This window comes from Melopsittacus undulatus, chromosome 1 (genome assembly GCF_012275295.1).
Source record: "Melopsittacus undulatus isolate bMelUnd1 chromosome 1, bMelUnd1.mat.Z, whole genome shotgun sequence".
NCBI lineage: Eukaryota > Metazoa > Chordata > Aves > Psittaciformes > Psittaculidae > Melopsittacus > Melopsittacus undulatus.
Genome location: NC_047527.1, coordinates 106,423,093 through 106,435,342, shown reverse-complemented (window position 1 = coordinate 106,435,342; position 12,250 = coordinate 106,423,093). Strand labels below are relative to the sequence as shown.

General features: G+C 35.2%; 1 protein-coding gene across 1 annotated transcript in view; it reads right to left on the bottom strand.

Moving 5' to 3' along the window:
- The window catches only part of UBE3C (ubiquitin protein ligase E3C), a 71,927-nt gene that overhangs the window by 46,345 nt on the left and 13,332 nt on the right, over window positions 1-12,250 (bottom strand). The window contains exons 4-10 of the mRNA XM_005142122.4: window positions 11,842-11,988; window positions 10,988-11,103; window positions 9,308-9,465; window positions 7,123-7,276; window positions 6,143-6,351; window positions 5,416-5,570; window positions 3,961-4,148 (exon numbers count right to left, since the gene is read on the bottom strand). Of these exons, the coding sequence (XP_005142179.2) occupies window positions 3,961-4,148; window positions 5,416-5,570; window positions 6,143-6,351; window positions 7,123-7,276; window positions 9,308-9,465; window positions 10,988-11,103; window positions 11,842-11,988 (1,127 nt within the window). The remainder of the gene's footprint in view (window positions 1-3,960; window positions 4,149-5,415; window positions 5,571-6,142; window positions 6,352-7,122; window positions 7,277-9,307; window positions 9,466-10,987; window positions 11,104-11,841; window positions 11,989-12,250) is intronic.

Sequence of the window (12,250 nt, the reverse complement as noted above, 5' to 3'; positions counted from 1 at the left end):
TACCAAAAAGGGTAAGCTCCTTTCAAGTGTAAACAGGCACACTGTCTCAGCCACAGGCTATGAGAGAGTTAAATTTACTCCAGTGACTTCTGTTAAGCATCTATTTTAATCATACCAAATTAAATTATCTGCTCCCCAAAGTAAGCACATAACAATCATTTATTTATAACCTTGATTCTCTCTGTAGGTATCTAATTGTCTACAAAGGCCACATGATTTATGTCTACTTGCCAGAACAGTATTTTGGGCACCTCTGGTTTTAAAAAAGTGTCAAATTCCTCCTGCGCAATGGGACAGATTAAATGACCCATTAAGCTTAATTTAGCTGAGGCACCACTACAAGTTAATTAGTTAAAGGCAAGATTTTTCAGTCTAGGTCATAAATTGGGCCCTGTTTCCCACTGAGACCATTTAAGTTAATGAAGAGAATACACTAGAATGAGAGGAGCTCATACAGTCTGTGAAAGGTCACTGCTGCCCGGGGAGTGCATTCTGACACTTCAGAACTGCAAGGTGTCACAGGTATGAGACAGCAGGCAAAGCCATCACTAAATGAACCATAGGCTACCTTATGCTTTTTGCCTCACTTTGTATTGGGCAGAGAGCAGAAAGAAAAAGTAGAAACGTCATATTCAATGATTCTGGTTTTGAGATAAACACAGCAGTTTAAGAACATTCCTTGAAGAATGACTTGAACAGCCTCGTGTAAAGCTTGTGTATCTTCAGCACACGTATGAAGACAGACTGGTCCTATTACACCAGAATGTCAATTTCAAAATAATTCCCAACCACAGGTTAAGATTAGTGATGTTATGTTAATTCAACAGCAGTAATGTTTGGTCCTTATGAAATGGTTAAACCCAGATTAGCAACTACTCTGTGGCAATGACAGCTGACAGCTACTGAAGTCATAGTACAAGCATAGTTCCTACCACTAAGAGTAAGCCATAATGATGACCTGAACTCTGTGGTATTAAGTTACACACCTAAATATTTTGCAGAACTAAATTTACTACTTATTTAAAGTAGAGTTTTGATGAACTAGAGTCTTTCAAATTTCCTTATGACAACTATGCTTCAAGACTTATTTTTTCTCATTTTTTTAATAACTGTACTCAATAATATGTATCAACTTTACAGTGAAAAGATGAAAGCCCTGCCTCTCTGAAAACAAGCACAATTTCCAGGGACTTCATTAAAATGAGGATTTTATTCTATACCTCTCATCTGGCTTACTAAATGTTAGAACAGTTTTTCAAGTCTTCTGGCTTTTTTCTTTAATGGGGCTTGACTGCATCTTTCCAAAGCAGTAACCCACCTCTGGAACCCACCACCCTCTGTAGAAAAATCAGAAAGGAACTATGTTCAAAACGACAATGTACTTCTGGGTATCCTGTTCTGTTCTTTCTTAAGTCTCTGTTGCAAAATCAAAGAAACAACTGAGCTAATGAAGCAACACCAACATTCCTAACACCATACAGTATCACCATCATCCAATCAAAGATGTACTGAGAAACCACAAGAAAAAACATTCAGCTTTAGCAGACTGACATGTCTATACTATTGAGTTTCTCATCTTTTTTTCCCCAAGAAGCAAAAAAGCCTCAGAACTAAAACTAATACAGAAGTATTTGTTGTTTCCTTCCTTACGAAGCTTGTGTTGACTTTACCCTAATTTTCTTTGCAGTTACTGAAATGTTATTTTCAGTTACTACTTTATTCAGCATCTCACTTTCTAGATCTGCAGCTGTTATATTTTTAATTATAAATTTTATCTATTACAGTTTTAAATGCTGCTAAATATTCATGGGATACTCCAGGTTAAATACTGCAGGGATGGGGAAGCTGTGGCTGCCCCATCCCTAGAACTGCTCAAGGCCAGGCTGGATGGGGCTTTGAGCAACCTGGTCTAGTGGAAGGTTCCCCTGGTAGCGAGGTTGGAACTAGGTGAACTTTAAAGGTCCCTTCTAACCCAAACTACTCTGTGATTCTGTGAAACAAGCAAAGTCTAACAGAAGGGTAAAAAGCTTTTCTAACTTTTAAACCATATGACCATATGTTTCCAAACTTAAAATATAAGAGCATTTCTGAGCTCTTAAGATATATTAGATATATTATTTCTGCTTAACTATTTCTACATGGTTTAACTGAATAGGTTACTTTCTATTCAGAATAAAGTGTATCTAAAAGTTCATTACAAAAATAAGTGAATCATCTTTCAAAAAACGATCACTGAATTTGACAAAATATTTGGGCAATTACAAAAAAAAAATCAAGCAATTAAAAAGTAGAAATTAAGGATGAAAAAATCTTTTCATTGCCTTTTGAAATGGCACAATATTTACTACCTGTAAAATAAACATCAAATGTCCTTTGAAAACCACACAAAAAAGATGTTTTAAATGATGTTTTAGCTGCTTGATAACTTAGGCCAAGTCTCAAATGCACTGGGAACAGACAAAAGATTCATACCTCCTGACATGATGATGCCTGGCAAACCCAGCACTTAGGATTGGCTTGAAAGCCAGAATTAGTAATTAAATATCTACTTTAACTTACCAAATATCTGAATTAACTCCATTTTGACCACAAAAGTAATTTCATTAGTATTACTGACACGAATGTTAGTATCTCTACTGCTTATTTCTAAAATTATACATTTATACTCATTTCAAATTTTGAATAGTTATTACTATCTGTTGTAAGATGTTAAGTAGAGCTTTCATAACTCCTGAATTTATCCAGCGTGTAACTACCTTGTTACCACAAATAATTGCAAAGACCCGATAGAGCTTCTTAGAGGAAACAGATGTCATGCTCATACAATTAAAGTTCTGTGTGACTTCTTTATTTATTAAACACCCTTTTCTACACAGTTCACTAGCAAACCTTAAGTCAAAGCAGTGATGCGTTTAAACTCAGTAATTACTATCCAAGGCAATGTACTACTTGCCACAATAAAGCAGGCATTCTAATTCAACTGCTGCTATGATCTTCAGGTCTCACATCCTGCTCTAATGCAATTAGTCTACAAAGAACTAATTACCCTAATCGAACAATCACAGTTTCACTGACATCCTACTTCCTTTAGCAGCTATAAACACCATTGGGCTAAGATAGCACCTAATTAGTTTTCTGTATCACTGTTTACAATGCACTTTGAATTATGTTTACAGCATTCCCTAAATACTTACTTTACTACCAGCAACTACATACTCACTCAAAACTACTTGCACCAGAACAGTGTTAATATTTATGGGTCTTAGTCTGATAATAAAAAGGTCAAAAATCCTCTTCCATTGTTAGTAACATTTGTGGTTTGCAGTCTTTGTAAAAGAACACTGTACAAATTAACAAGTCTTATCGCCATTTCAGGTGTCAAAGCCCTTTCCAAACAGTAACAGTGATTTTCAACAGTTAGGAATCATTTGCATTTGTAGCAAGAGACACTTTGTCTATATATTATAGAGGGTAGAAAACACACTTGTTTCAGTGCTCAGCTAGCTAGACTGTGGAATCCGTATCACTGAGTTTTAAACACAAGCTACACAAACTTCACTACAACAACACTAAATGCTGCCTCTGAGCACAAGGATGTATAAACTCCTTTCAAGAATCTTTTAAATCCCTGTTTGTGTGCGATTTTCTGATCACACTGATCACTACCTGTTACATAGTCCTCAACTAACCTATTTGCAGCTCACTAAACAAACCAAGAGCATACATTTCTGGATTTAGTAATTACTTCAGAGAGGGCACTAGCAACAAGAAATAAAATAAGAAACAGAAAGAATCCACTCCTTAGTTTGCCTGGAATTATTATGTACATTTGAAATTATTTATTTCAGCTGATGATTAAAGAAAAAAAAACCCAGTAACATCACAGGGTATTTAAAACAAATCTATGTAATAAAACCAATTTTAGATGTACTACAGTTCAACATCATTACTTATACTTGCCTGACTTTTGGCACCATCATTCGGTGTTGTACCATTAGCGTGTGACAGATTGATGCCATCAGGGTAAAGACCTCTTCACTTGCTGAATCTCTCCAAACCATATTCAGTAGGGTATTCGTCTGCTGCTTTGTATCCAATTTTTTTAGACACTCCTCAGTTATGTACTGAACTGATATTCTCCCATCACCCTATGAACATATTAGAGCAAAATCTGCTTTAAGTCTTTTTAATGAAGAAGTATCTCACTTTTAAAAAAATTAAAATACTTCAGAATTTTGCCAGAAAAGTTTGCTTGTACAATAATTAAAACATAGACACATATGTATATCCCAGTACCATTCTTAAAATTATCAGACCCACAAGCCACCTAAGTCATCTCTTCCCGCATGACATCAGGGGACATGAAATCCAGGAACGGATGTCTACCATAAGTTCCTTTACAAACAGTATTTTAGCATTCATAACCATCAGTTAATAAACAAAGAAAAACATCAGTGGCTAATACGTGTTCAGGTAGCATGAGAAGTGTATCTAATCACCTCTTAAACATCACCAGTATCTCTAAGCCACAAGGAGAATCTGCCAATATTTACATCACATATGGTATGTGCGTATCTGGCATATAAAGTATCTTATTGACACTATCTTTGTAAAGATTTTGTGGTAACAGTAACACACTGCACCTAAAAATGTACAGGTAAAAGGCAGCATTTAAAATGAAATGTAAGTAGGCATTATAGGAACAGGATCTCTCAGAAGAGCTGATAGTCTTTTGCTTTCACCTCTTCACCAAGAAAACGCCAGAAATCTTAGAATGCCTGAAAGACACAAAAATCCAGACTTCACAGCTCAGTGTGGGGAGGCAAAATAATCTCTGAGACTCTCCAACTTCAATTGTTCAATCCTTGATCCAGGTGTTAGGAAGTTAAAGTTGTCACAGATTCATTTAACTGGTGGAAGCTTATAGTGAAAGATTCTCTACACATTACTACGGAAAGCAGGTGTTCTCCATTTGAGAGCCTTCAAGGTAGTTAGGTATATTAAAGAGTTAATTCTATAGGGTGAAGACAAGCTGAACTTTTAATATTTCCATGAGAAAAAAAAAATGGAAACATGTGTATGCTTCATGACATCTTAGCATTACCACAGTCTTGAAGAACACCAAGAACAATAGTTTCTGTAAAATATAAATTTAAAGAGAAGTTTAACCTTTTTTTGTTAAATAAAAGCTCTGTGCTTCTGCAAAGTATCAGTACTTTAAGATTTTTTATTACAGTAAAGGTTTTGTTTTTAATGTAAGCAACTAGTTCTATTTGCTTACAGTGAGTGGCCACCTATCTTTTTAGAAATAAATATATTCCCTTCTACACATAGAAGAATACTAGCCTTACAATGATCATGTTTTGCCTATATTTGCTACTGCTGTAATACAAGAAGAAATTACATATTGCTTACTGGTGCAGCTGTCATTTTACTGATCTCTTCATCCTCATCTTCAGAATCACTGTTTGCATCTGGACAATTTGTACCAGCAGCAGACACAGGCAGCTGAGAGAGGTAAGTCTGGAGTACCCTCAAATACACAAGAAGTCCTTCTTCTGAAAGGGATCCTGTAGTGCATACATCGAAATAGAAGACTGTTAGCCGGATCACACTGCACTATAAGGCATATTTTACCAGAAATACCTGACCAAAACACGTTATGTGTAAATGTTACCAAATTTACGTGTATTTTTTACCAAAAAGGGTAAGACTAGCTAATAAAACATATCTCTCCAACACTTTTGTCCCCAGACTGTCCTTTCTGTTGGGCAATAAACCACACTGTGGAAATACATAACATGTATTTAAAGGGCATGCAATGCTAAGAAAAGAGGGAATGGTTTTAAACTGAATGAGAGGAGATTTAGATTAGGTATTATGAAGAAATTCTTTACCATGAGGGTGATCAGACACTGGAACAGGTTGCCAAGAGCTGTGGCTGCCCCATCCCTGGCAGTGCTCAAGGCCAGGTTGGACAGAGCTTAGAGCAACCTGGTCTAGTCGAAGGTGTCCCTGCCCTCCCTGCCCATAGCAGGGAGGCTAGAACTTGGATGATCTTTTAAGGTCCCTTCCAACCCAAAACATACTGTGATTTTATGAAATATGAAAATACAATGAATTTGCCATTCAGTTTTCTTACCCAAGTATGTTTCTCCAACTGTTAATACAAAGTAAAAAAGCCACGGGGCTTCATCACTTCTCCTTTCTGCTAATAATAGTGCATTCAGAAAGAGTTCGTAAGGGAAAATGGTCTGCACATCAGCAAGTGCTGGAATGATGAAATGGAATATCTGGTCTGTAAAAGGTGCTGCCAGAAACTCCTCTGTGAAGGCTGCAAAAATCTGCTGCCTGAAATGGATGAAAAATTGCCTTTATAGAAAATAGAGACACAATTTCCCACAATTATATCCACAGAACAGTAGATTAATTTGCAAGTTTGAACACATCCATCAAGATGACTATATAGATGCGCTCCATTAATCCTGTGCTGATAAACTAACTTACTCAGATTTCTCAAAAATTAACTTCTTCTACTACATCATTTTCCTGATGATCTTGTAATTTTAACCTTTAAACTTTTCATGAACTCAGATAATTCTGAAGTTTGTTGTTTATTATCTTGAAATAAAAACTATATTAAAAAACCCACAATTATTCTTTTTCCCAAAAAAATACTACTTTAACACAAAACACTATTACATGTGCTACGATCAGTCTGATTTTTGTTCCATCTGTCCACATACCTTGTTCTTTCTGCTTGTAAACTACGACTTCACTACTTGACTCCATAAACGTCAGCTCCTCTGTCACAAAGTTCTTTTTAACTCTAAAATTCATCTGCCCATAGCTGCACCTCTGCTCTCATCTAAGTTTTTGCACTCTTATGTCCTTGCATATTGCAATACCTGCTGCTCCTTATGCTGTTTATTGTAGTCTTCAGCATTTTATTGCCTTTATCTTAAACGCACCTGAAGCTACATTGTTCCACTGATGTAGAGCATTGCCAAAAAGTCATGACTACTGCAAACAAATCAACAAACTGTACCAAAAGAACAGCCAGACACTCCAGAAAAGCAATTAGAAATGGGTATACAAGTATGTACTAGTATCTTTATTTACCTTGCACCTTCTGGACAGGAGCTATATGTAAAGTGCAATGGCTTCAGAACATTCTCCAGAAGTATTTTTGCAATAGGGACTCGAGAAACATCAGAATACTCAATACTCGAGGGAAGCTTATTGTTAATTAACAAATAAAGCGACTTGTAGTAGCCTGCAAACAAGAAACATAACTTTTTAAATGCAGTATTACTTTCCTCCTTTGTTGTATAAAGCAGTTTATATACTCAACATTAATTGAATGAATTTTATAATTCACTGCATGAAGTTCTACTTAGGAAGACTTTTCACAATAGCCTAGGTGACACTCACGTAAGTAACAGGATATACCAGCAACCTCTTTGGAAACATCACTTTATAAAATCACAGAAAGATAACTCCATTCAGACTCAATTTTGTTTTCAAAGCCCAAGCACTCCTGCCGATTAAGCGAGAAATTTGAGATTTTTAAACAGCGAACTATGAAAAAGATGCTCTCCTCTGAGTGATTCTATTCATGTTTTTCACACCCGTCCTTCCACCCTGTCAGAAATTATGGAGTTTCCCTCTTTTCCAAAGCATGACCGCATCATACAGCTAAGAACTCAGCTAGCAGAACACCCCAAGTTCTATAAAGAACTTGCTTTAGCAAGCTGAGGAACACAGTTTCCAAATCAAGGATCTCTCAGACAGTAATAAAACACATTACCACCCAAGCCATAAAGATGTGTGTAGAAGGCAATCTATTTCTGTTTCACTAAAGTACAAATGGAGTCATGCGATTTTATTCTTCTTAAATCAACTTCCTCTTGCTCAATGAACTCCTAAAACACAAGTTCCACAACTACAGGAACCACTGTAAATATGTAAGTAGCATCACATCACCGAGAGGTCCAGTCTAAGACCCTTTGTCAGGAACTACCTAACTTCACATACAATGCAACAAGTGGAAGTCACCACAAAGGAACAACTTATCAATGCTGACAAGATACACACGGAAGACAAATCATAGGCAAACCCATATACTAATAAAAGCTGACTACAGATTCTTTACAAATTAACCATCATAAACTATTAGGAGACAGAACACCTATAGTTGCATAAAACCGTTTCTTTTTGTTTACATTTTAAGTGATCAGAAAGCTGTATTTTCTCACTAAAATTAATGACCTAACATACTAACACTTTCATATATCGGCTCTGAGGACTAAATATTATACTCAAAGAACAAATATGAGCATTCTGGAAGATATAATATAGTAAGCAGTAAGACAAACACGAATACTTGAGAAGTTTTCACTAGGCATAGGCAAGGAAAATAAATGCATATAGTAATTCTTTTTCCTCATAGTGACTACAACATGTAGTAGTTAAAACCCAGTCCTTAGTAACAGGATAAGATAGCCTAATCCACTAAATGTACTTTAAAACTTACATAGAATTATTGCACCAATTATCTAACAAATTGGAAGGTGTTCTTTTTGTGTTTTATACCAGTGAAGCTGGATCATTTATTTCATGTTTTGTTCCTAGGGTTTGCAAACTCAAGCTGTGGTATCAGATAGCCAAATTATGTTTTTCACACGTTCTCAGAGTAATAGAGTTTCTTCAACACAATACATAATTTTGGTGATAACTACACAATTCATTAACTCCCAGTATGTTTGCACAGGTGTAACTGATTGCAGTCTAGCAAACAGTTTTGCTGATGATGCTACAAGGGAAATAAAAGCTAGGTCACCATCTCTTTGCTAAGGTGTCTCTAGTGTTAGGAGGGTGAAAAGATAATGGCAATTTACAACAATAATGAATGTTCGTAGATATAGATAACAGTACTACAACATAATTTCCAACTTTTATACAACTAAAGCTTAGATCTGTTGCGGGTGAGAGTGTGTGCAAACAGCTACTGTGATAAAACTTTTCTTAGGTAACATGCACCTAATATCAAAATCTGTGGTATAAATCTACATAAGTAACTTAGTAAAATATCCAATTTATAAAGAGAATCCCCAAAGAAATCAAACAGCAATTCCTCAAGCAGTCTTCTCATTACAACCAAAACATCCATCTAACACACAGCTCTGTTAGTACATACAGGACTGAACTCACTGTGTCTGTAGTAAAGTCAAAAACATGATTAAACAACATGGTCTTCAGATATTACACATTTTATTTAATTTTTAATTATTTCCAAACCACTCACCTTTTTGAATCATGTAGTGCAAAATTTGTTCAATTAATGATGTCACATAGCTGACATCTTGTAAAACAGGCAAATACGTATTCTCAGATGAAAATACCTCAAGCATTCTCATAGGAAGTGCAACATTCAGACTGTCATCATTGCAATTTTGCAATAGCCTATAAATGAAAAAAAATTATTTAACAAGATATTTGTCTTATTTCACCACAGGCATACGTACATTGATTAAATAAATACAAATAAAACCTTTCCCATTCTCCTTAAAGGAACTTAATTCTATTAGGTTTCTAAGTGTTCCCAAGTAGTTTAGCTACAGCTTTTTGTTGGCAACTTTTGTCATAATAATTCCTGATTTTAGGGTTTCTATGAATATGGCACTCTTATCTTTACAACCTACTAAATTCTTAGTGTCAGTGACTTGAAAGTTTGGAGGTCTACTGCACAAATTGGAAGAGAAGCAAAGAATAACATGTTTCTCCAGTATGTATTACCACCCATTTTAAAAATGAAGCCATGAAAGCCCCAGAGCAATATGGGCTGAGCACAAACATTGGGGAACATTGTATGCATAACTAAAACAATATGTGTTTGATTACAGACTGAAATATTACAAACACAGCCATTCCCATCCTTTTAGAAAGCTGCTTATGAAACAACTACCAGTAACCACAAAAATTGTGAAAATTAAGAGTCTGTTTAGAATTAAAGTATTTGTTAGTATGAGAACTTTACAGGCACAGTTGCACTAACAAAATGCTTTCTTCTCAGCCATTCAGAAAGATGGGACCTGTCAGCAAAAATTTTGACACCATAGCTAAACATTTCACAAAACAAAGATACCCTGACAAAACCTTTATTTCTCAGATGTAGCTGCAATCAAACTACCATTTTTTTGCTACAATATTACACAGTCATCCTCTTTTTTCCCCACAGTATCAAAAGCTGCAGCTTCTCATGAATCATGAACTTATCTCAGGGAAACGCTTCTTGGCTACCTGTCCCACTGCTCATTTTTTGAGCTTTTAATTAAGATTAAACTACCTCAGAAAACAATTATAGACACCCATCATCATGCTGGCAACATAGTTAGGAAGAAATGCTTCTCCCATCTCCTTATGTGTATAGGCAGGGACACCTCCTTCCACACCTTTTGTTTTGCCACATCACCCAGTCAGAAAGGGAGAGAGCTACATTTATAAAACCACAATTTCAAATGTAGTAAAAATGTACAATTCAATCCAGTGACACCACAGCTGTGGTGATGTGTGACTGATACAAGCAAATATATTGTTTTATAAAACTAGTCTTTAGCTGCCAGATAGATTACCTTCCCATGATCCTCCCACTACAAATGAAAAATTTACTGCCAAACCGAAAATGTAACTGCTTAACATGTTTTAAATTCAAAATGAAGCATGAGGAAAGGCATCTTAATTAACACTAATTTTAAAACAAAATATATCCGAAGCATATCCTTGGAAAGTCAATGGAGCTTAAGAACATTCCATTGCTCTTATCTAGGAAAGTATAATATACCATGGCCTACACATGAATTTAACATAAACAGTCCTCTCCATAAAATAAATTCACATTTAATTACCTGCTGCAGAAAGAATAAAGCAAATGCCCGACATAATTTCTGAACTCTTTTTTGACAGTAGCACAGTGAGAAAAAATTACCTGCAACACAGCCCCAACAGTCTTTTTATTTGGAATAAGCAAGTAAGTCTGTCTGGACCATCCAATTGCTTAACAAACTGAGAACTTTGCTTAATTAAATTCTGACACATCCATACCTGGAAGAAGATATGTATAAGTTTACTGTTCATAACAACAAGTTATATTATTTGTTTCAACACAGATGTAGTATTTCAATCCTATTTTGGATACCTTCGGAGGACTTACAAAACATAAACTAATACAACCTTGTTTAGCTGAGAAAACACAATTGTTACACAAAGTACTCAGCTGCTTGTACTGAACTTTCAAAGTTAAAACTGAATCACACTTCCAAAATAACTTTACTCCTGAACAAATTTATCTGTTCATTTTTGGTTTTAAACAGTCATAATTCTTCAATGTCCACTATTAATATACACTATGAATCATAATTTGGGAAATTTGCAGTTACTTTGCAATTCATATGCCAGCATTACTGACCAGTAAGGAAATAAATATAACACAAACACCTTAAGAATGACCAGAGGGCTAATTTGAAAATATTGCTTACAAATTAAATTCTAATAGAATTGTATTATTTTTAATAAACTACTGTGAAAATACAGGATTTTTCAAGGCTTCACTTCACAGATTTTGTGTGTATGTGCACAGGCACATAGAAAATTTAATTTTAAGTTATTCTGTCCAAATGAAAAGCAGCAGAGTGCACGCCAGCAAAACCCAGAATTCTTAAATGAATTTACTGAAGTGATCAAAGGCATTTTTGCATCCATTCAAAATCTTTTAACTGAAAGAGTACTTTAAAAGTGCATAAAATAAAAGTACTACAGATCAAAGTACGTAACAATACTCACCAAACGCTTAGAATCCTCATTCTGTCTATAGAAAAAGAGTAACTGACGAACTAAGAGAGCCAAATTAGCTCCATTTGCTGTGGAAAAGTTTCCTCCAGATTGGGCCAAAGTCGCACAGCGATCAAATTCACTTCTTTGGATAGAGTACTTAAAAATAAGGCATGCATCAACATATCAGTAATAGTTGTGATTTAAAATACAGATGCAAATTTTAAAAACTTCATTTCAGGTTCCCATCCAAAGAGGTTGCAAAGTAGTAAAGCAGATACAACACATATTTGTTAAGAGATCAAAACATACACACAGTATCATAAAAGCCATAACTGTTTTCTGTAATTCAGAAAATATACATTGCAACAAATTTGTTGCCTTTCAAGTAAAGAATATCACATCAAACATTTTCATCTAG